The sequence below is a fragment of the Mandrillus leucophaeus genome, unplaced genomic scaffold, assembly GCF_000951045.1.
Source record: "Mandrillus leucophaeus isolate KB7577 unplaced genomic scaffold, Mleu.le_1.0 Scaffold247, whole genome shotgun sequence".
NCBI classification, from domain to species: domain Eukaryota; kingdom Metazoa; phylum Chordata; class Mammalia; order Primates; family Cercopithecidae; genus Mandrillus; species Mandrillus leucophaeus.
Genome location: NW_012102554.1, coordinates 1,800,968 through 1,825,833, shown reverse-complemented (window position 1 = coordinate 1,825,833; position 24,866 = coordinate 1,800,968). Strand labels below are relative to the sequence as shown.

Below are 24,866 nucleotides of genomic sequence, written 5' to 3'. Positions count from 1 at the left end.
GATGGGACCACAGTGAACCAGAGCAAGAGCAGACCACTCACAAGAGGTGAGGACCTCTGTGTCCCCCAGCTGTTCCCTCACTACCAGCTCCCAGCCCCGTAGGGGTTGGGCTCTGAAAAATGAGGAGCAGCAGTCCCAGGACCAGGCCTCACCCCACCCTCCCACCCCACCCCATGGTTTTCCAGAGAAAAGAGGAATGAAAGAGCAGAAAGATCCCCTTCCCACTGCAGATTCCATCCTCTCCGAGTCTGACGGCTCACAAGATGAAGGGAAGAATGTGAAATCAGATGTGAGACTGAGGCTTTAGAATAAAACAAAATAACTTTTAATAATCGAACTGACCAAAAGTTAAAGGAATCTGCCCAAGATGCTATAAAGGGATGGAAGCATATAACTTGATAGTACATGGCTGAAGGCAGGGATGGGAGAAATAGAAAACTGTTTGACGTTTACACTCTTCTAAATTCAGACTGCTCAATGAACCCTGAACAGGAACCTTAGTTTCTGTAGTAGGTGGTCCCTTTGAACTTGATGGAATGGATCAAATACATTTATAGGCAGACATTCTCAAACTTTGGTGCCTGTATCAGAATCACCCAGAGGGTGCATTAAAACACAGACTGCCGGGCCCCTTCCCAGAGTTTCTGATTCAGTAGGTCTCGGGTGGGATGGAGAATTTGTCTTTCACACAAATTCCCAGGGGATGGAGATGCTGCTGGCCTGGGGACCACAATCTGAGAATCACTGTGGAATAGACTAAAGCATCACTGAAATGTGTATTTAATATAGCCTTGAAAATAGGCCCCCAAGCATCCTAGGATGCCAATGAAAGTGCTGGTTTTATTTATCTCATCCATCTGCTTCCTCTGGGAGGAACGATGCTTGAGCGTTGTGTTGATCTTCCAGTGTGTTACAGAACTAACTGAAAATCCCTTTGCCCTACAAATGAGTCTGTTACGCCGCCCAGGATTTTGCCCACACTCACATGGTCTGCTTTTCCCAGGAAGATTAGCTATGATAGCACACCTTTGAGCGGGGCCCAAAGTGCACAGCCAGGGCTGTGTGAGCAGGGCAGAAACATCCTCCTGCTTGCCCCTGTGGAAGCAGGAGCCGCCCTTGCCTCCCCTCATCCTTGTGCCTCACAGCCAGTCCTCCACGGTCTGTGGGCATTTCCTCCGCCAATGGAGTGACCCTCCCGTGTGGATCCTGATCAGTTCTGTTTGGGTAAAGCTGATCCTATCCAAGGGGTGGATAGGATGGTTCCCAAATCAGGCCAATCAGAGATCCCATTCTCCTGCCTGTGGCCGTGTATTCAGGGGTGGGCACCTGGCTAGAATCATTTCTGGAACATTGCTATAGGTATGTGATAAAGTATGGCTTATCTAGAAGTTTGAATTCTAAGGACTGAGGAATCTGGCACTCTGAAGTGTTATGAAGGGAGGGGGTAGGGAGCGAATGAAGAGACACGGTAACTTTATTAAGGTCGTAGATCCAGCTGCCCCTGAAGCTTATAATTTGGACATCTCTGTTACATGAGTAAATAAATTCCCCACAGGTTAATTTGGGTTGGATTATTATTCTTGTGACCCAAAGTCTCAATGAATACACTTGCTTACCTGCCTTTTTCATATCTCCAAATATGTTGACTTTCCTCCACCCCACTGCTCTACCTGTCACTCCAGGCCTGGGTCTCAGTAACAGCCTCCCAATCCTGTGTGGGTCAGGGCCTCCAATTAATGAATCCCAACTGACTGCTTGCCCAGTCCACTAGACTTTAATGGGGAGGGTAGCCTGGCTTCAGTAAACCATGGTTCTTCCTAGTACGTTTTCTGGGGGAGGAAGGCAGCACTGATAAATCGCAATCACTGCCTCGTTGTGACTTATAACGTGAAGTCCCACAGCAAAGAAAAAGTTGTTGTCTGGCATCCACAGACCTCTAGTGTTCATCAGGAAACTCTCAGAGTCTTTAGACTGCACTCCTTTATTGCCCTGGGCCCGGTTCTACCTGTAAACCCTGAGTGCTGCAGGGAAAATGGCTTAGGGACCATTGGTATAAACTAGCACAGTGGGCTGTGTTATCAATACCAGGCATTTCTTACCACTTTCACTCAGTCAAATTAGCAAAACATCCCGGTGGCAGGACTGTGACCTGCTCAGTACCTTGACCTTCCTAGTACCTAGGTCTAGCAGACCACCAGTGGGTAGCTTGGGTGGTCCCAGGCCATGTAGCATTTCAATGCATTTCCAAAATACATAGATCCACATATTTATGGAAATTGACCTTTAACTGAAGATTTCATAGAAAAGGATTTAAATTGTACGTTGTTCAGTGAAACTTAATAAAATTCCCCTTTAGACAGTGCTGTTCTTTTTACCAAGTACCAAACACTGCTGGCAGCCTCATCCCTCCCATGATTGGCCTCTAATACTTCCCCCTCTTGTTCGGAGGCAGTTCTTCAGGTGGGACGCAGGACCAGCATCAGAATTAGCATCACCTGGGACATCGTTAGAAATGCACATTCCTACCTGACAAAAACAAGAAATGGGGAAAGGATTCCCTATTTAATAAATGGTGCTGGGAAAACTGGCTAGCCATAAGTAGAGAGCTGAAACTGGATCCCTTCCTTACTCCTTATACAAAAATTAATTCAAGATAGATGAGAGACTTAAATGTTAGACCTAAAACCACAAAAACCCTAGAAGAAAACCTAGGCAATACCATTCAGGACATAGGCATGGGCAAGGACTTCATGTCTAAAACACTAAAAGCAATGGCGACAAAAGCCAAAATTGACAAGTGGGATCTAATTAAACTAAAGAGCTTCTGCACAGCAAAAGAAACTACCATCAGAGTGAACAGGCAGCCTACAGAATGGGAGAAAAGTTTTGCAATCTACTCATCTGACAAAGGGCTAATATCCAGAATCTACAAAGAACTCAAACAAATTTACAAGAAAAAACCCCATCAAAATGTGGACAAAGGATATGAACAGACACTTCTCAAAAGAAGACATTCATACAGCCAACAGACACATGAAAAAATGCTCATCATCACTGGCCATCAGAGAAATGCAAATCAAAACCACAATGAGATACCATCTCACACCAGTTAGAATGGCAATCATTAAAAAGTCAGGAAACAACAGGTGCTGGAGAGGATGTGGAGAAATAGGAACGCTTTTACACTGTTGGGACTGTAAACTAGTTCAACCATTGTGGAAAACAGTGTGAAGATTCCTCAAGGATCTAGAACTAGAAATACCACTTGACCCAGCCATCCCATTACTGGGGATATACCCAAAGGATTATAAATCATGCTGCTATAAAGACACATGCACACGTATGTTTATTGCAGCACTATTCACAATAGCAAAGACTTGGAACCAACCCAAATGTCCATCACTGACAGACTGGATTAAGAAAATGAGGCGTATATACACCACGGCATACTATGCAGCCATAAAAAAGGATGAGTTCCTGTCCTTTGTAGGGATATGGATGAAGCTGGAAACCATCATTCTCAGCAAACTATCCCAAGAACAGAAAACCAAACACCGCATATTCTCACTCATAGGTGGGAATTGAACAATGAGATCACTTGGACACAGGAAGGGGAACATCACACACCAGGGCCTGTTGTGGGGTGGGGGAAGGGGCGAGGGATAGCATTAGGAGATATACCTAATGTAAATGACGAGTTAATGGGTGCTGCACACCAACATGGCACATGTATACATATGTAACAAACCTGCATGTTGTGCACACGTACCCTAGAACACAAAGTATAATTAAAAAATGTGGAGGACAAAAAAACATGCACATTCCTGGGCCCCACTGTAGGCCTATTGAATCAGGAACTCTAGAGTGGGGACCACAATCTGTGTTTTAAAAAGCTCTTCAGTGGATTCTGATGCACACTCAAGTTTGAGAACCAGTGACCTAATTGATTTAGCTCCTGACTCACTTTACACACCACACGCAGAAACACAAAAGACCAGAAGAGGCAAAGAGGGGACTACCTATTGCTCCTCAAGCAAGCTCCTTGGGGGGTCTTGATCCTTGCCCCAGATCATATATGAGTGGTATCAGCCCATAAGACAGGCAATTTTTCTACTAAGGTGCTAAGGGTGTCTTCATACTGTCACACTGATGATTCTGGACAGAGGACAGGCTGGTCCCTCTGGTCTTTGTTCCAGAGCCTCGGAGGACATTAGAATATCTGATGGTGGGGACAGGGTGGGGCCCACACCACCAGACAAAGCAGAATGAAGTGGAATAGAAAGGTCTCCAAGGGAAGAAACAAATGCATTTAAAACCCAAGGCTGGGCATGGTGGCTCACGCCTGTAATCCCAACACTTTGGGAGACGGAGGCATGGGGATCACTTGAAGTCAGGAGTTTAAGACCAGCCTGGCCAACATGGCGAAAACCTGTCTCTACTAAAAATACAAAAATTAGCAGGGTGCGGTGGCACATGCCTGTAATCCCAGCTACTAGGGAGGCTGACACAGGAGAATCGCTGGAACCTAGAGCAGGAGATTGCAGTGAGCCAGGATCATGCTACTGCACTCCAGCCTGGGTGACAGAGTGAGACTCTGTCTTAAAAAAAAAAAAAAAAAAAAAAAAAGAACAAATGCATTTAAACCCCATTCCTCCCAGCAACCCGCATGGATTATAAAACCACATTTATCTTTCAAAGTAAATAGCAATCAGTCCCAAGCAGCAAGGAGACTCAAATAATGGCTAACATGTGTTGATATTGACAGTGACCCATAAATCTTCATTTCTTTGGCAGAGAATGTTGGGTGGCATTTTAATTCCAAGCCATCGAATGAGGAGAGAGATGCACCTCTGCTGTGGATCTTAGCAGAGCATCCTTGGAAACACAACCCAAGGAGCGTAGAGTTTAGCCCTAATCGATGGCCGCCAACATGCTTCATAACACTCCATTACCCAGATGGGGGGGGGGCGGCTAAAGCATGGAGCAGCTGAGCCTGGGGTGCTCGCAGACAGGAATCTGAGCAGCCATCTAGGAAGGACAAAGGGCCCTTGGAGCCTCCCCGGCATGACTAATTGCTCCCTCCTCCCCTGGGCTCCCATCTCTGTTTGAGCCCCCACTGCCCCTTGTGTGCACCCAGCACTTTCCGGCCTGCCAAGCCCTCTTCCACAGTCTCTCCTGCTTCTCTACTCAGCGGTTTTCTCATCATGCGTGGCCGGTCCCAAGCCTGGTTTTTGTGCTTTAGGGGAGATAAACCTTTCTCCCACTTGTCAGTTTTGTGTCTGAGAGTGCGGATTACCGTCTGTCCCCACTCTCTGTTCTGTCGTTTGAAAAGGTATTTTAGTCACCGTTAGTTACTACTTGCCACTCTGCTGAGTATTTTTGCATATATTTCACTGAGTCCATATTAGCTGTGTGATGTTGAGCCAGTCATCTGACCTTGTTAAGCCTGTTTTCCCATTTTTAAAATGGGGAGACAATACTAGCATTTTCCTTTGAGCGTTGCTGGGGGTTAAGTAGAATCTTCCAGGGAAGGTCCGAGCCAGGCCTGGCATATGGTAAAGGCCCACTTAGGCCTGCTGGCCTCTGCCGGTGCTGAGTGGGGTGCTCTCCTTCACACCCTGAGAGCCTGAGCCAGCCACGCTGCAGGGCGCCTGTGGTCTCTTTTAGGTCTCCTCCCCAGGGAGGGAGTGCATCTTATTTACCTTTGCTTCCCTAGCCCTGAGCACAGGTTTGATGCAGCGTATGTGCTTGATAAATGCATGTGAAGTTAGGAAGGGAAGGGGGAAGACTGTAGGTGAGCCCCAGAAAGCCCCAGTCCTGATTGGCTGGGGGACCGTGATGAGGACATAACACATGCCTTCGCCTGGCTTGATGGGAAAACTGCAAGAAACGTCTTGGAAACTGCTTAGAAACCTTTTGGCAGACAGGAAGGGACTTGAAGAGCTCCCAACCCTAGTCCAGGTGAGAGGAGAGTGATTTATCCAAAGTCACACAGTCTTTTGGTGACAACCTTTGGGCCCTAATTTATGGCTGAAGTTTGCTAGCATGGGCAGTATTCGATACCATGTTAGGAACTTGTTACAAAGGGCTTGAGCATCAGCAGGAATATACATTACTAGAAACAGTCAGAAGACCCTAGGGGAGGCAGCTAGGAGTAACTTTTTAGGTACCCCTTCTCCTTTCTGGTAGTTACTAGAAGCCTCCGGCTTGCCACCACTCCCACCCTTTCCCCATGGCCACTGCCAGTTCTGTTTCAAGTGCCAGGCCTGAGCTAGGTCGTTTTCTCCCCCGCCCTTTCTCCATCAGGTCTGGGGACTTGACAGGAAGTGCTTCAGATTAAGTGTTAGGTGCATGCAGAAGAACACTGGCCTCATTTCAAACCTCACTGCATTCTTTTACTAGTGGGGAACATGACAATTAGACTGTATCAGTCCCAGTTTCCTCATATGTAAAGTGAGAATAACAATGTATACTTTATAGATTATAGGTTATTGTAAGAATTCAACCAACTTAAGCAAAATGCTAGATGAAGTATAAAGGGATATCCAGTTGGATTTGAGTCAAAGGTCTGTGTCTTATTCTTCTTTGTATATCTTCCCATTTCCTTGTTCCTCTGATGCTAGAACACTGCCTTATATTTAGCCAAAGGTGCTAATTACCAGTTCACTGAAGAAATGAGAAGTTATTTTTGTGACCTTTAGAACTTCGCTTCCCAAAGTGTAATTCGGGGACCAGTGGCACTGGTGTCACCCAGACCACTTGTTAGAAATTCAGGATCTCGGAGCCCATCCCAAATCTACTTTTAAAAAAACGTTGATTGTATCAAGCTCCCCAGATGATTCACAGGCATTTGAAATTTGGAGAAGCTCTGCTCTGGAAAGCACAATTTGAAGCTGGGAGACCTGAAAACTCTCATTGAGGTCCTGAACATCGTGGTGAAGTGATACATGCAAGAAAGCGATGCAAACATGATATGCATGCCCCTCTTCTCACTCCTGCTGGTCTGGAAGTGGTTTTCTGGTTCCACAGAAACTCACAAGACGTGGAATCACTTCTGTAAGACGTACAATGGGAACAGAGCCAGCTTCTCATGTACGTGTGTGTTTTCCAGAGGAGACTTGGGGTCTGGAGGGCAGCTGTCCCTCAGTCGGTGGTCCTGTGACAAATGTTGAGCACAGACTAGTCAAGAGCCCAAGTGATTTCAGAGCCCAAGTGGTCACTTCTAGATGGGGAAGTAGGGCAGGGCCTGAGCTAGGTCTCCTGGGCCTCTGGGATACTTTCCATTAGGTCTGACAGGGGTACAGAATTTGCCAGATGAAATTACTTAAAACTCATTTACTTTTTTTTTTTTGAGATGGAGTCTTGCTCTGTTGCCCAGGCTGGGTGTAGTGGCACAGTCTCGGCTCACTGCAACCTCCACCTCCTAGGTTCGAGCGATTCTCCTGCCTCAGCCTCCTGAGTAGCTGGGAGTACCGGCACACACCACCACACCTGGTTAATTTTTGTCTATTTAGTAGAGAAGGGGGTTTCACCATATTGGCCAGGCTGGTCTTGAACTCCTAACCTCAAGTGATCTGCCTGCCTCTGGCTCCCAAAGTGGTGGGGTTACAGGCATAAGCCACTGCACCTGGCCAAAACTCACTTTTTAAAGGTGTATGTTGCTTAGCCCTCTGATGAAGATTCAAACATGCAACCGTCATTTGCCACGTGCCTGTTCCATGCCAGGCGTGTGTGGGTTCTGGGGAAACAACAGTAGCTAAGCTAAGACTGGCTGCTGCCCTTGGGGTGCCTATCCTCCAGCAGGGAGAGAGGTGTGTAAGCAGATAGCTGGGCGCAAGGAGCCAGCGCCATGGGAGAGAGGTCTGCAAGGGGCCATGGAACAGTGGGCAGCACGGCACCAAGCAACCAAGATGCTCACAGCCTCAGACACTGGGGAGACATGGCAGAAGCCCAGCAAACAGGGCAACAGAAGGATCTTGAGTGGATCCCTGTCTGAAAAACCCTATAAACAACTATCTCGGGACAATTGGGGAAACCGGAGTAAGGTGTGGATATTGGATAGTATAAAATTATTTTTAATTTTCTGAGATGTGGTGATGGTACTGGGGCTATGTAGGAGAATGTCCTTAGTAAGAGGCATTAATTCCAGCTACTCAGGAGGCTGAGGCATGACAGTCACTTGAACCCGGGAGGTGGAGGTTTCAGTGAGCCAGATCATGCCACTGTACTCCAGCATGGGTGACAGAGTGAGACTCCATCTCAAAAAAAAGGAAAAAAAAAATACTAGCATATAAATATTTAGAATTGAAGTATCATGATGGCCACAACTTTCATATATGTGTGTGTCTTTCTCTCTTCCTTCCCCCTCTTGTCTCAACTGGTTTTACACGTCACACACATATAAATATGCACATAGAGATAAAGCAAATATACCAAAATGCAAACAGTTATTGAGTCTATCTGGAGGGAATATGGAAATTCATTGTATCATCCTTCAAACTTCTTTCTGTAGTTGAACACTTTTGTAATAAAAAGTAGAGAAAAACACTGGGAGTAGTACATGAATCCGGTGAGTATTACATGACTAGTAAATAGATGCCTACACATGTTAGTTTCGTGACCAGCAATGGATAGTTTCAAAGTGCATTCACTTATGTGGTCTCATTTCACCCTCAAAACAGCCCAGTGGGGTCTCTATAATAGTAATCTTCTCTTTACTAATGACTGACCGAGGTCTGCAGGCCTTGAATTATTTGTTCAAGGCCACGTGCTGGGAAGCGATGGAGCTGGGACTCAGGCCCAGGCCTTTCGACTCCAAATCTGGGTCTCTTTTCCCACCCAGAGTCTCCCTCAGGAACCCGTGGTTTAGTTCCCCTGTTCCAGGAGCCCCTGTTTATGCCAGGATCTTGTAGCCCAGACATGAACAGGAGCCCAGGAGTTTGTCCTCCCAGCCCCAGCTCTGTCCTCAGGCACCAGCCATCATCCCACCCTTCTATTTGGGCTTGACGGGGTGAAGGAAGGGAGGCAGGCACATGATGAGAAAGTGGCCACCGGCCTTGGCCCTTTCCCCTCGTCTGAGGTCTGGGCGAGTCTAGGCAACCCCCTGGCTAAAGCCAGCCTGTATGGGAGAAACAGCTCTCGAAGCCAGAGGGAGCAGGTTTGGGGTCCACACTGAGCACATCCATGCAGAGTTGATGGTTCCATAAGGCGCTGAGCCGGAGGGTGAGTTTTATCACTCACTTGCACATGGGCCAGCTAAACGGCGACTTCTTGGTCTCCTGCCAGTTACTGCTTACGCTGCCAGAAAGTCCCAGTCACTCTGTTGAAGAGGGCAGATGCCCCTCCCCAGCCCAGGCTCCCTGAGTCCCCACTCCCTAACCCACCCCACTAGCGGCCAGCCAGCAGGCTCCTGTGTGTCTCAGCAGGGCTGCTGCTTCCTGTACCCCTCAGCACAGGCCCCCTGTTCGGGCCTGGTGTGGACTTACTACTCACTTTTCAATCTCCTGTGTACTTGTAAGACTCTTTTCTAACTTGGAAGCCTCCCGGAGAGTCGCGGAAGCTCAAATAGAACAAAGAGAGATTTGCAGTGTCCCCTGTATTCCCAGTGCCAAGCCCAGGACCCGGGTCACAGCAGGGCCTAGAAAAGTGTTTGCTGGGTGTTGTGGGCTGAATTTTGTGTTATCTCAGATTCATACGTTGAAGTTGTAACCCTCAGTACCTCAGAACGTGACTGCTTTTGGAGCCAGTGTCTTCAAAGAGGTGATTCAGGTGAAATAAGGTCACTGGGGTGGGCCTCAATCCAATGTGACTGGGGTCTTCATAAAAAGAGGAGATTGGACACAGAAACATAGAAGACTGTGTGCAGACGGAAGAGACGCAGCCATCAGAAGACAAGGAGACAGACCTCAGAAGAAACCCAGCCTGCTGACCCCTTGACCTCGGACTTCTCGCTTCCAGAACTGTGAGAAAATACATTTCTGTTGAGGCCCCCCAGTCTGTGGTCCTTTGTCCTGGCAGTCCTGGCAGACTGCTAGACTGTGTGAATGTTGAGTGACCATGTTGGGGTCCCAGCACAAGGCCTGGCACAGAGCTGGTGTGTGGCGAAATCTCTGACATCCGGAAACCACCCTCTGAGTATGGAGAGCCAAATGACAATTGGTGGTTTGGTTATCTCCCAGGAATGAGTGGATAGGGTCACTCACGAGCGCCTTCTTGCAGTTCGTCCTGCTTTAACACCTTTCCGATCATTAACCTCAGGAAGGGAAGTCCCTGTATGTGGCACAAAGGTGGGGGCCAGGGCATGCACAATAATACACTAAGAGTGCCCAACTGCGGAATAATTCCTAGACCTGTGTCACAGGCAGGAAGGAGATTGTCAGGCCTCTGAGCCCAAGCTAAGCCATCATATCCCCTGTGACCTGCATGTATATATCCAGATGGCCTGAAGCAAACGAAGATCCACAAAAGAAGTGAAAATAGCCTTGACTGATGACATTCCACCATTGCAATTTGTTTCTGTCCCACCCTAACTGGTCCATGTACTTTGTAATCTCCCCTACCCTTAAGAAGGTTCTTCGTAATTCTCCCCACGCTTGAGAATGTACTTTGTGAGATCCATCCACTGCCCGCAAAACATTGCTCCTAACTCCACCGCCTATCCCCAAACCTATAAGAACTAATGATAATCCACCACCCTTTGCTGACTCCTTTTTTGGACTCAGTCCGCCTGCACCCAGGTGAAATAAACAGCCATGTTGCTCACACAAAGCCTGCTTGGTGGTGTCTTCACACGGACGCGTGAGACAGAGATTTGCGTGAAAGGAGCTTTCTCAGGTGTTGTCTTGATATTACCAAGCCACCGAGGAGCCATGGAGGGTCCTCTTCAGCTCATAAAAACGACCTGGAAGCTAGAGGATTCTTGGATGGAGGAAAAAGCTTCAGCTCTTTCGAAATATCCCTGGTGACCTTAAAAGTAGCCCAGAATTTTCAGGCTTGACATAACAGGGTTGTGCCTTTCTCTGGGCTGCCTGGGTTTGTGCTCACATCTGTGTTTCTGGGCTTGACTTTGGGTAGCCAGGAGCAGTGACGGAGGCTGAGACGTGAGGGGTCCAGGGCTTTGTCCAGAGGTTTTTCCCCTTGGGCCACTGAGGCTGCTCCTGCCCATCAATCCCAGTTGTGTAAGGTGAGCAGAAACTTATGATAAAAAGTGGCCAGACCCAGAGGTTCAGAATATGTCCCAGGCTCCCCTATCCAAAATGGGATACCTTGGCAAGGCACAGTGGCTCACGCCTGTAATCCCAGCACTTTGGGAGGCCGAGGCGGGCGGATCACTTGAGGCAGGAGTTCAAGACCAGCCTGGCCAACATGGAGAAACCCCGACTATACCAAAAACACAAAAATTAGCTGGACATGGCGGCGCATGCCTGTAATCCCAGCTACTTGGGAAGCTGAGGCAGGAGAATTGCTTGAACCCTGGAAGCGGGAATTGCAGTGAGCTGAGATCACATCACTGCACTCCAGCCTGGGCAACAGAGTGAGACTCAAAAAAGCCAAAAACAATCCCCAAAACCAAATGAGATATCTTTGAAGGCTAAGATACCCATGTGGGCTCTCAGAGGGACTCCAGAACCACTAGAAGTAAGCATCAGTGAGAATCACAGGACCTTGGGAGGCTGCTTCTTCCTCTTTGCCCTTCAGGCAAGCCCACATTTCAGCTACACCAGAGAGATTATTAGCTGAGTGGTCTAAGGAGAGTCTCGTCAACACTCTAACCACAATTTTCCCATCTGTAAAGTGGGGTAATACCTATCTCACAGGGTGTTTTCGTGGATTAATTGACATAAATAGGCAAAGAACTTGGCACACTGAAACATTCTTAAAAGTAGTGGTTTCTATTTTTCTATACATCTTAGCTCAATTCAAGAAATGTAAGAATTTTCTTCTAAACAGCCATCAGATATCCCTTTTCATTGTCAGCACTCGATCAAACACTGCTGCATGTCTGGCGCTGAATAAGACAGTACTGGGCAAGAAATGGCAAGAACTGGGCAATTGATTGCTTGAGCTGTTCTTACGGAATCCCATCTTTGTTCTTCTGGTGTCTGGGAATCTTTGAGTTGCTTGAGGCAAATGAGTCAAGGTTCAGTTAGGGTAAAAGGTCACATGCTTAAAATGGATAGAACTTTGTTTCCACATTTCTCTTTCCTGATAACATTTAAATAGCTGATACCAGGGGAGGTCACCACTGCAGATCTCCTGGCACCACGATGACCGTTATAATCAGTCCCGTTCACACCCAGAATGTCAGTGTGGAAGGGACGCTATTACTCCTGAGATCAGAGGTAAGGAGGTAAAGGGCATCACCCAGAGTTGTGCAGCTAGGGCATAGGTATTAAGAGACCTCAAAGGCATTCCCCAAGTTCCTTTGGGAGAGACAACACAAAAACACAGCACAACAACAAAAACCAGCTCTGTCATCAGCCAGACCATAATATTCACAAGTGACCGGAGACAATGCCCACAGAATAGAAACATGTGCAGCACAGACCCTCCACATCTGTGTTTGCATCAAGGCAGGGAGGAGGCCACTCCAACATCAAAAACCATCACTAAACATTTCCCTCTTCTGACTAACAGGAGTGACTTGCACTCCTGTATCAATGCCAGCTCAGCCCTGTTTTCGTCTTCCCATCTGCTAGATCATTTATTGATTACATTAAATAATAATTAGTGATAATTAACTATGAAATTATTACCATGCCAAATCATTGAATTGGTCTCCTTTTTGACAGAATCCAATCCAGAATTCCCCTTGCTTTCCAACCCTTCCTTAGACTCATCCAGCACAAGCCCAAGTCTGGAGCGAGCTCTCCCTTGCTGCAGTAAACCACAGAAACTAACTTGCAATTGATGTCAGCTGTGTTCCCCATGGTCCGCCGATAGTGAATGTTTAAGTCTCTAAAACGGGAATAAGAATTCCTACCCAATATTCTTTACACGGCTATTGTAAGAATCAAGTGATATAATGCAGGTGAGAATGAATTTTTAAAGTTGAAATTGCTGTAAGTCTATAAGAGAGTATGACGTGGAATTTCCAAATGGCTCTCTTTTCAGACATAGAATAAGGTATTTTTAAGATGGAAGATTCATATTAAGCTTCGGTTATGTGCTCCTGCTTCAGTTTTCATGGGTGTTAATCTTTTCCATGATTTAGTGTTCAGTATAGCAATTCATAAGAAAACTTCAAAGAGACTTGCCCGAGGTTGAGGCCTGCCTTGGAGGAAGAGCTGAGTGTTTGTGGGTGCAGGGCCAGGTGAGTCTGCAAAACTGGTCCGTGCTGGGCCCCACCCTGCCTTTGCCTGCTGGGAACCTTGCTCTCTATCAGGGAGTGGTCAGGGTTTTAGCCAGCCTGAGATAAGGCTATCAACCCGTCTGGGAAAGGCAGCCTTTTAAAAACATCCCCCTCATCAGTGGTCTGCCCTGCCTCCAGGAGGAGGACAACATTTCTGAGGATGGCCCTTGCGGTCCTTCCCTCTGGTCACTTCTTTTTATGTACCCCATCCAGGGCCTCCCCCACATCTCAAGAATTCCCAACTTCCCTCTCCCTTTTCCAGTCTCCGAGTCAAGCAAGGCTGGCTCATGCTTTTTCCCTCTGCTTACAAGGTCCTTCCACTTCTTGAAGGAAACTTTAAGATTCAGCTCAGATATCACCTCCTCTGTAAAGGCTTCTCAGCCAACCTCTTCTGCCTCAGGGCTCTTGTAACATTTTGTAGGCAATGGTATTTACAAACTAATTGCATTGTGTTGAAATTACGCCCCTCTCCCAACCTCCAACCTCCCTGCCCCACACAATCCCATAAGGGGCTAGAGACCCTGGCATAGTGGGAAGTCCTTGGTGAATGGATGCACACTTTTTCATTTTTGTATCCTCAGGGATATACTTTCCTGCTGACCGTGGGGCCTGGTACACAGCGGACGGTTTAATAAATGCTGTCACAGCTGCTGTTGATCGTATTATGTTTCAGTATAAAGCAGTTTGTTTTCTTACCACTTTGGCTTCTCTTGGGACAAGGAAGCTGGAACATTTGTCACTGGAAAGTTTTTGGCAGTCATGGAAAGGCCAGTCCTAGTCAATGGATAACCCACAGGCTCTGCCTAGCTTTGATAACGCCCCACTCATAGGAAAAGAATTTTTTTGATCGTATTTTCAGGCCTGCCAAGGAGCGGCTCAGGGTGGATGGTTAATTAGCTTTTGCAATGATTATTTTTCTACCAATTACAAGTAATGCTCAGCTTGGGAATTTTTCTTCATTTCAAGGACTGCTTTCTTTTTAGCATGTAGATATTTTATTTTGGATGAATACATTTTCACAAATATCTTGGGGTTTTAAATATTATTGGGGTTGTAGTTACTGGGGAAGAGGTCAGTATCTGGGAGCAATAGATGTTGATTGTCACCCCTTCAACCCTAGAGAGTTAGAAATGAAGTTTGCCATGTAGCCTCATGTTGTTTCTGTAGGAAGCACCCTAGCCTGGAAGTCAGTAACCTGGGTTCAAGTCTTGGTTCTTTTGTTTTTTTTCTAGTGGTTCTCTGTGGTCCCTACACCAGCAGCAGCATTTGGGAACTGATGAGAAACGCAAATATCCAAGTCTACCCCAGGCTCACTGAATTAGCAACTCTGTAGTTAGGGCCCCAGAATCTTATTTTAATAAGCCCTGGCCCGGGGCAGTGGCTCATACGTGTAATCCCAGGACTTTTGGAGGCTGAGGAAGGCAGATCACGAGATCAAGAGTTCGAGACCAGCTGGCCAACACGGTGAAACCCTGTCTCTATAAAAAATACAAAAAATAGCCAGGTATGGTGGCGTGCGCCTATAATCCTGGCTACTCTGGAGGTTGAGGCAGGAGAATTGCATGAACCTGGGATGCAGAGGTTGCAGGGAGCTGAGATCACGCCACTGCACTCTAGCCTGGGCGACAGAGCAAGACTCCGTCTCGGGAAAAACAAACAAATAGAAAAAGCAGCCTTTCAGGTGCTTCGATGCCCACTATAGTTCCAGGACCACTGATCTAGTCAAACCCCTTTATTTTATCATTTCGTAGTAACTTTATTTTCTGAGTATTTAAATCATGAAAGTCAATATGCCATATACATACTATAACATTACATAAAGAGGGAAAGATATAAAAGTTTAGATACAAACTCAACGGACGTATAAACATTTTCATGGATTTTCTCCCAGCATTTTTTCTCAAACACATGTATTTTCACACAGTTGTAATCACAGGACACACACAATGAGGCCTGCTTTTCGTGTTGGAACATAAACACTACTCAGCGTCGCCACCTATACATCTTCCTAAGAACTATTTTTAAGGGCCACTGACCGTCCACTGGCGAGCCGTGCCAGAACTGACTTCACCAGGCCCTAACTATGAACCTGCACGTGTGGAGGTGAAAATGCTGTAGACAAACAGGCTTCCACCTGCATTCCATGCATTTCATTCTCTTCACTTTTTTCCCCTGCCTCCCCACCCCTAGCCAAGCCCCACTGGGGAAAAAATGAAATGAAGAATGCTTCTGGAAATAGAGCCCTAAGTGGGGAGGAAAGGGAAGTTGGCCCACAGCCCCATCTTCCGGTCACCCAGAAGCTCCATTCTCCCGAGCCGGAAACCCTCTCCCGGAACCCGGAAGCAGCTGAGATGTCACTGCGCTACTTTGTGACCATGTTTAGGAATAGCACCTTCTGCGGGAAAGCCAGGTGGGCGCCCTGACTCCTCCAAGGCTGGAGTGACTGGACTTGGTCTCTCACCCCAAGTAGGTACCTGAATGTAAGACCCGACTGCCTTTCTTACCACGGCTCCTCCACCTGCTGCGGGACAGACTAGGCTTGGCCCCCTTGTTCTAGGTATCACCTTGGGACTGAAGTCCAGCCTGTTGGGCAGGGATCTGGAGGGTCCTATTGGCCCCTAGTCAGTCCTTTTCCCTAGTGGGCTGGACCCCAATTCCCAGGTGAGAGCGCCCAGCTCAAAACTGGTGACCCTCCTGGGGGCCAGCGCACAGCACCTTCCTGGATGTGAGAATCGTTGTGACCTCTGTTCTGTGTGGAGCCCATGGCTGTCAGGGACACCTAGGCTGAGGCCCAGGTGGTGACATTCCCCTCATGAAATGGGGACTGTTCTGGCCTGTCTCAGTGCCCAGCCTCTCTCTGCCTCTCTCCCTGCTGTGCCACCTGCAATGACCCAGCATGCCCACAGCACTGTGGCAGCTGATGTGGAGAGGAGGGCAGGGGGAGGGCCATCATGGGAAGCCAGGTACTGGATTCTCTTGGCTTTTGGCTGCGCACTTATTTGGTGATTCATGTTTTCGGGTCAGCTTACGGACCCCATGCCTTCAACCGTCAGTCCTGTAGTTTTCTCTCCAACTCGGAATGAAAGAATATGGGTTCCAGTCCTGGATCCCTGTGAGAGGCAAGCAGAGTGGAGGACAGGCTGCTGTCCCCCGCCTCTCCAGGGTGGGCCTTTCAGCAGGACCACAGACATGCTCAGCTGTAGGGCTAGGAAGGCTGGCCGTGGATGGGAGGGTCTCTTGCATGGGAAAAATAGAATTTCCCAGGAATGCTGGGAGCTGGCCCTCTGCTGATTCCAGAACTACGTGCACTCTTGGAAGAATGACTTTCATCTTTGGACTGTATCTCAAATACTAGTCATGGGTGACATTCTGTGTAATTGTGGAGGCCTGTCAGAAATCTGACAGACCCTGCTGGGGTAGTGATTATGAGTGTGGCTGAACCTGCAAAGTTGGGTGCAGGTGGCAGGTCGGAAGGATAGTGGAAAATCCCTTTCCCAGGGTTCGTCTTGGGATGACCAATCTAACTGTAGCTGATGAGGGCCTTTTTATTTTATTTTTCTTGTACATTTAAGTACTTAAAATCCTCCAAAGCCTTAAAACCCTTTATATATCTTTAAATACACTTAGAATCTCTGGCAATATACAGCACATGTCTACAGTTTTTTCATAATTATGATTGAACATGTGGATTCTTAAGTCCTGTTTTTTCCCCCTATATTATTGCATATACAATTTGCTTATCCTTGTTTTTCAAAGCTACAAGACCAGTTGTTACTAAACTTTTTCAGAGGTCACAGGTCCCTTTGATAATTTGCTGAAAGTTATGACCCCTGCCCCCACTCAAAATGCACATACACACAGCCTTGGGCACCATCTCAGAAGGCTGAGGACTCTTGGAAATGCATCCCCTGTGCTAAGATTGCTGGTGTTAAACCGTGAGTGCCTAGGGGCCAGCAATAAGCTTTTAATTCTGAACTTCATCAGTATTGCCCCCAAAAGTTTCTGTGCCTTTTAGCAGTAGGTATTCAAAGCAATGCCTGTTTGAAGTTGGACTTAGCAATAGCTGGAGTCTCCGACTTCAATGGTTTGTGCTTGGGCATTCAACTTGTTTCCAGTTTGTTGCAGTTTAACCAGTGTTGCTATCAACACCGTTCTATGGGATTTTTTTTTTCTTTTTCTTCCTAGATGGTCTATTTTTTGAAAGGTATTTTTGGGCTTGAAAAGCCCATGTACTTTATCAGCTGTGTACCTCTGCTATTGTACAAGGAAAGCCTCATTCTCTTCTGTCCGGATACTACCATCCTTCAACACCCTACTCAAATGCCACCTCCTCCCAGAAGACTTCCTCCCTCCACTTGGAAGTAAACTCTGCCTTTCTACTCATTCCTCTCTCATGGTCCTCATCACATGCCATGTTCTAGCTGATAACATTTACGTACATTACTCAGTGGTATACCTCATGTATTTGACACACAGAACAGATCATTTTAATGACCCTCTGCTCTGTAAGACAAAAGCATTTTCAGTAATATTTATGTAAAAATCAGCAATCATCATGACTTTCTCGATTTGTTCTTCAGTTATAAAGCAGTGAACAATTTTTAAAAAGACAAATATATTTTAAAAGATACTCAAATACAGTAAAAATATTTTGTGTATGAGTCCAAATTTTTACTTACCAAACAAGATGTTACACCTCATCGTTCACAATCTGTTTTATTGCTTTAAATTTTAAACACATATGAGAAGCTTAAAGGGGTCACCTAGGATGACAAAATTGAAGTAATTCAAGTTCTGGTTTTTTGTTTGTACAGCCACTACGCTGACACTTTTTATTTCGAATCTACTGTTTACATGCAGGAGCAGGTAATAAGTGCCACTGAGGCTGGAGACATAAGGACGTCAAAGGATCTGACCCATTGCACACTTACCCTTGCAACAAGAACATGCCCCTGAATCTGTGCATGTTGGGGCCAAGTGCATAACTGGGAGTTCTCCAAATTAATGTCAATGTAGGAAACAATATTTATGAAAGGATAAATAATAAAAATGTGATGAATTTGAAGCTTACATATACTTATTACATAAAACCCAACAGAAACCACAGAGATTGTTTAGAACTTAGGCCATAAAACCACTTTTTTCTGGAAAGAGCTTTGCCTTTATCGCTGATATTCTTTTTTTTTTGGGGGGACGGAGTTTCGCTTTGTTGCCCAGGCTATAGTGCAACGGCGCAATCTCGGCTCACTGCAACCTCTGCCTCCCGGGTTCAAGCAATTCTCCTCCCTCAAGCTACCAAGTAGCTGGGATTATGGGCGCCCACCACCACGCCTGGCTAATGTTTTGTATTTTTAGTAGAGATGGTGTTTTACCATGTTGGCCAGGCTGGTTTCAAACTCCTAACCTCAGGTGATCCTCCCACCTCGGCCTCCCAAAATGCAGGGATTACAGGCGTGAACCACGGCGCCTGGCCGACATTCTTTAGAATTGTGATAATGACAGGCAGATCAGTTTTTGGTTATATTTGTATTTAAATTCTCCGCGGACAGTTGCCCTTTTATTGCTGGCACATCCTCCCTCCACCCAGTCCCATGGCCCCCTATTCCCACCCCACCCCACTCCTAACCCATTTGGCCGTAAATTCCTGCAAGGCAGGGATGGCTGTGCAGCCCCCTGCTGTACCGTGCCCACTGCACAAGTGCAGCAGTTTGCAGGCCAAGGCCCCAGGGAGATCGCCTTAGGATGTCCTCCCTTTTCCTCTATGGCAGGCCAGATTTTCTTCCTACATTTCAAACAAAGCAACACATCACAACAGACTGAGTACAGAAACAGGTAAGAGAATCCAGCTGTCTTGTGAAGCCAGATACTAGAGAAATTTGCAACATTTCTTTGTAAAACAATGTCACTCTTCTGCCCCATTTAAAATTATTTGGAAAATACAAGTTATTTTTCATAAAATTACATTTTATGTGTTAACATGCAAGGGTTTACTATTATTTTAAAAACTGTTAACAGATTTTAAAGATTTCTCAGTTTTCATTTCTAATGAAGTAAATATTGATGTCTCACATAATAAACACTGTTTGGGGTCCTCAATGCTTTTTAAGAGAGGAAAGGTGTATGAACAGAGTGTGTGAGTTGTACTCAGGCTCTGCCTCACGTATGGCAGGCGCTCATGTATGCTTGTGACATTCATGAGGGACTGACTAAATTGGTGGCTTTCAGCTGCTCCTAGGATTTGGAAGCTGAGGCTGGGGTGGAGGGGAGGGAGAAGGCACCTGTTGATAGTGGGCCAAGTACCTGAAGGTGGGGTTTGCCAGGGTCTAGGAGCAGCAGTTGCTCTTTGGAGCAGCGTTGACTCTCATGGCAACAGTGGCTGGGGAACCTGGGTCTCAGGCAGTGGGGGCTGGGCGTAAGTGTGATGTGCCATGGGGGCTTCAAGCAGCTCACTCTGTCCAGTCCCCTTTAGTGCTGAAGGGAAGGAACAACTGTCTGAATCTGCCTCTCTGTGAGAGGAACAGAGCAGAATGCTTTTCTAGAAGCCTCTGGCTGTCAAATCACTGGGTGTGGGCTCGACAGAGAGCACTGCGGCCTCAGTAGACAGATTGAGGCTACGGGTACCTCTCCCTGCTCTGCCCTGACCAGCTATGCGACCGCCGGCGAGGCACTTAACTGCCAGCTTACTCAACCATATGGTGAGGATGAGATAAAATGTCCGTGGAGTGCCTGGCACATGCTGGGTGCACAGCACATTAGTGACTCCATTAGTAAGATGTCATTAATAATAAATACTCAAAAGAAGTAGGCTGGGAGGAGGGGCTAAAGAGCAAGGGTCCTTGAGGGAGTACTGCCTGGTGTTCGATGAGTGACAGTTGAAGCTTGGCGTAGATCATGGTTTCTCAGCCTCTGCACTAATAACATTTTGGGCCAGATAATTCACTGTTGTGAGGGCTGTCCTGTGCATTGTGGGATGTGAAGCAGCATCCCTGGCCTCTACCCACTAGATGCTGGGAAGGAAGCACTCTCTCCCTGGTCTTAACAACCAAAAATGTCTCCAGACATTGCCAAGTGTGCCCTGGAGGGCAAAATTGCCTCTGTTGAGAACCATTGGTGTAGAAACGCGCCTGACAAGGGCTCCGCCACAGGACACTGGCTTCCCTGCAGTTTCCTCAGAAAGACTTCACACCAGCCACATGCACACAGATTGGGTTCACTCACTGCAGAAAGAATTCTGCCAAGAGATTCTGCTTCCAAGAGAACCAGAGGCCTCCTGACTCGCATCCTCTTTCCTGAGGAACCCTCTTGCTAATAGTAATCACTTCCCTCAGCATTTGCACAAACCAGGCCCTGGGGAAAGAAGCAGGCTGACCAGGACAATGAGATTGGTCAAGGAAAATCTGGACAATACCCAGAAGCTTGGGGGACGCCATCCCACCCTTCAACCTCAACCTCAGCATTCACAGCTTCCAATTCCCATGGCTCCATTGCAAAAGCAGCCCTGACCAATCGACAGTAGAATGAATAAGCGAAGTGTGGTGTGGTCCCACAGTGGCATGCTACAGCAGTGAGAATGAATGAGCCTCAACTCCACGAAACTGCATGGTTGACTTTCACAAACGTAATGCTGAACGAAAGAAGCCGGGCGCAAAAGAGCAACTGACGTGTTTCTCTTAGTGAAAAATCTCCCCAAAGGAAAAATCATATATGTTAAGTCTCAAGGGGCACACAAGGAAGGCTTTGGGGATACTGGTTCAGTTTGTGAGAATTCATGGAGGATTTATGTTATAGGCCTTTTTCTAGAAGTGTGTTATAAACGTCAATAAAAAGTAAACAAACAAATACAACATTCTGGGGCAGAGGGCAGGAAAGGCTGTTGAGCAAAATCATTGTGAACCAAGGGAATAAAGATTACCAGCAATTTTACCTGTATGGCTCTAAATTATTATGTAAGGGTCATTTTTGGATGTGCCTTTACAAATGAGATGATGTATCAAAAATAGTATAGTGCTTGGCACAGAAAATACTTAGTGAATGGCAATAATTAATACTACTACTCAGCTATTAACTGACCTATGAACTAAAATTATGGTCAAATACAAAGGAACGACGTTTTCCTTAAAGGGTAAAAAGTTTCTGAAATTTTTAGATACATCCCCTGTTAGTGAATTTCTAATTCTCAAAGTTGTTGGAGCTCCCTCCAAGCCTAGTCTCAGAGAAAAGAAAAATCTAAGACTCTACCTTAGCGTTACTGGCTCCTGACCAGTAACCAGTACCAAAACGAAGTCCCAAACACCTGTCCAGTTTGGCCAAATTGTTCAATTAACTGATCCATCATTTATTGGTCCACTGGTTAGCCTGGAATCTGGGCTCCATTCTACCTGCCTGATCAGGCATTTGATCTGTCTTTGGCCGTCAATCTAGTCTGTGAATTTACAAACAAAACAGGCAGGACTGCTGTTGGATTCTTCAGTCTCAGACTAAAACTTTGGCAGAAAAACAAAATCTAGAAATTGTGCAATGATATCTCTACTTTAGACCTGACTAGAAATAGAACTCTCATAAACTCCCCTCTCTTCTGAGAGAGCCAGGCAATTAGACAACCCCAACACGACAGAGCATTTCATTGCAAGCCTGGCTCCCTGGTTGCAAATTAGATGCCACATTAACTCTCAGGAAGGTCTGAATCGCTCTCAGATCATTCGCCACTGAATAACTTTTAGCGTGACTGTTTCCATATCAGATATGCAAGAGACTTCACTGCTAGCTGCAGGCGCTCTTAGAAGACTTTTAATCCTAGGATGCTTTTCTAAAATTTAATTTCTGCTTACAAATGGCTACGTGTCCCTGTGAACCTGTGAGGTCATGTGTAGAACCACCTGGCATGCTCTGAATGCAAGCTCTGTCCCATCCAGTCAGAAACCCCTGGATTCTTTGTGACACACATTTTAAAAAGAAAAGTTCATGCCCATCTCTGGAGAAAAGTCAGGCTCTTACCTGGTTTCAGGCTTTGTCCATGGGCACTTGATTGGATAAAGATGCATAAAACCAAGAGAATGGAGAAACACTGGGGACTTATGTCCATTTCTCCGTTTCACCCGGGGTCCAGGCTTTCTTGCTAATTTCTGAAGCCAAAGAGACCAGAATGCCTATTAGATACTTTGTTAGGGAAGACTGCCCATTAATAATTAACCTCTCAACATGTTATCCACTGTTCAGACACTTTCCTTACTGCCCCCAACCGCAAATCTAATTATATCTATTTTAAAAAGGTCGATTTACAGAAGTGCTTCTTATCCTGACACGTTTTGAGAATAAAATACCTTGTTATGTATTCTTACCTTTTGGGTCCAAGGTCAGAGTTCCAAATTAATCAATTTAAAGCTACTGTGTTGTGTTTGGAAATTCTGCCAAAGGTCGGGGTAGGTGGCTTCCACGTGGCTTCCTAAGCCTCCCTGTGACAGTGCTGCAAGGGGGATGCTGGCTCAGGAAAGTGGTGTTTCAAATGGCAGGCTAAGCCCAAAGGAAAAGCAAGGGCCCTGCCATGCCGAGAGCCCCCAGAGGGTCCAAATTTCTGTTGGGTTCAGTGAAACTGGTGATGCTTGTGGTCAAAGCGTCGGGGGGCAACGTTTCTACAACTGAAAGGGACAGAAAACCCTTCACCCTCATGTCAAAAGGAGTTGATGGGGAAGCAAAGATGCCCTTGCCAAGTGACTCATTGAGAGGTGATCCTAGAGCAAACACACTTCTTCCGCCTCTGTGTTTGTTAATGTTCCAGCTGTGTAGAGGACGAAAAGTAAGGCCACTCAGCAAAATCAGGTGGGGAAAAGGCTACCATAGGTGGCTTTTGTGATATTTTTGGGCCTCTAGTTTTATTTTAACTTTCTTCATTTGTTCAACATTTTTTTATTTTGGCATGACTGCTATGTGCCAAGCCCTGTTGTAGGCATGTGGGATATACAAGTCCTTATGTATCAGTGGAAGTGGGAGGAGTTGGATAAAGACATAATAAAGAAGAGATTCAGGGCCTGGTGCAGTGGCTCACTCCTGTAATCTCAGCTCTTTGGGAGGCTGAGGCGGGCGGATCACAAAGTCAGGAGTTCGAGACCAGCCTGACCAACATGGTGACACCCCATCTCTACTAAAAATACAAACGTTAGCTGGGCATGGAGGTATGTGCCTGTAATCCCAGCTACTCAGGAAGCTGAGGCAGGAGAATCGCTTGAACCCGGGAGGCAGAGTTTGCAGTGAGCTGAGATCACGCCACTGCACTCCAGCCTGGGCGACATAGAGAGACTCTGTCTCAAAAAAAAAAAAAAAAGATTTATGTAGACTGGTAGAATGCAATGAGAATCACCCCAAGAAAAGCATGGGGTTGGAGAGAAGAAGGTGGGGATTTTAAGCGGAGTGATTAGAGTGAATTGCATTGGAAAGTTAAACTTTGAGCAAAGGTTTGAAGGAAGTGAGGGAGTTGCCCCTGTGGACATCTTGGGGAGGAGAGCTATGGGCAGTCCGTGTGAAGGTCCTGAGGTAGGAGTATGCCTGGCGTGCTCCAGGAATAGTAAGGAGGCCAATGAATGGGGAGACATTGTAAGGACTTTGATTTTTATAGTGACATACAGCGGGGGCGACTCTGAGCAGAAGGGTGATATGATTTGTACTATAGTTTTAAAAGATCACTCTGGTTTGAGCCAGGGTGCAGTGGGGAGATCTGTTAGGAGGCTATTACAGTGACACAGTGAGAGGTGATGGTGGCTTGGCCCAGCATGGTAACAGGGCAACTGGGGAGTGGTGGATGGATGCTGATATATTTGGAAGGTAGAGCCCACAGGATTTTCTGACTGCTGAGTTACAAGATGTGGGAGACAGAGAGGAGTTGAGGATGACTTCTGGGTTTTCAGCTTGAACGAGTAGATTAATGGGGTTGCTGTCAGCTAAGAAGGGAAAGCTGTGAGTGAAGCAGGTCTGGTGGGGGAAGATTAGAGATTCAGCCTTGGCCATGTGGGGCTTTGAGATGGCTCTTAGATATCCAAGTGGAAATGTTAAGTGGGCAAAATTAGATAACATGGTAATTATTGCCTGGACGAGCCTCATTCAAAGGGTCTTCTGAAGCCACCAGCAGACTTGGACGATCTTGACCCAGTCTAAAGCTGTGTTCTGTCCTATGACTGTACCTTCCTCCCAAGCCCTGCAGCTTGCGGACCATCCCGTCACATAAACAATTTTCTTTTCTTTTCTTTCTTTCTTTCTTTCTTTTTTGAGACGGAGTCTTGCTCTGTCACCCAGGCTGGAGTGCAGTGGCGCAATCTCGGCTGACTGCAACCTCCGCCTCCCAGGTTCAAGCGATTCTAGTGCCTTAGCCTTTAGAGTAGTTGGGACTGCTGATACGTACCACCACACCTGGCTAATTTTTGTTTTTTTAGTAGAGACGGGGTTTTACCATGTTGGTCAGGCTGGCCTCTAGCTCCTGACCTTGTGATCTATCCGCCTCGACCTCCCAAAGTGCTGGGATTACAGG

The 24,866-nt window shown here is 46.6% G+C and overlaps 1 protein-coding gene and 1 long non-coding RNA gene across 4 annotated transcripts in view; one reads left to right on the top strand and one right to left on the bottom strand.

Annotated features, from left to right (window-relative positions):
• LOC105541904 overlaps positions 1 to 19,555 on the top strand; it is a 67,610-nt gene extending 48,055 nt beyond the window's left edge. The window contains exon 3 of the long non-coding RNA XR_001006396.1: positions 17,537 to 19,555. This is a non-coding gene — a long non-coding RNA (uncharacterized LOC105541904). The remainder of the gene's footprint in view (positions 1 to 17,536) is intronic.
• The window catches only part of LIPC (lipase, hepatic), a 162,557-nt gene that overhangs the window by 119,281 nt on the left and 18,410 nt on the right, over positions 1 to 24,866 (bottom strand). The window contains exon 2 of one of the 3 annotated variants that reach the window (XM_011983177.1): positions 22,346 to 22,473. In XM_011983177.1, the coding sequence (XP_011838567.1) occupies positions 22,346 to 22,433 (88 nt within the window). In that variant the 5' untranslated portion in view covers positions 22,434 to 22,473. Of the gene's footprint in view, positions 1 to 22,345; positions 22,669 to 24,866 lie in introns of those variants that run through there. The other 2 variants (XM_011983178.1, XM_011983179.1) reach the window with 2 other exon arrangements.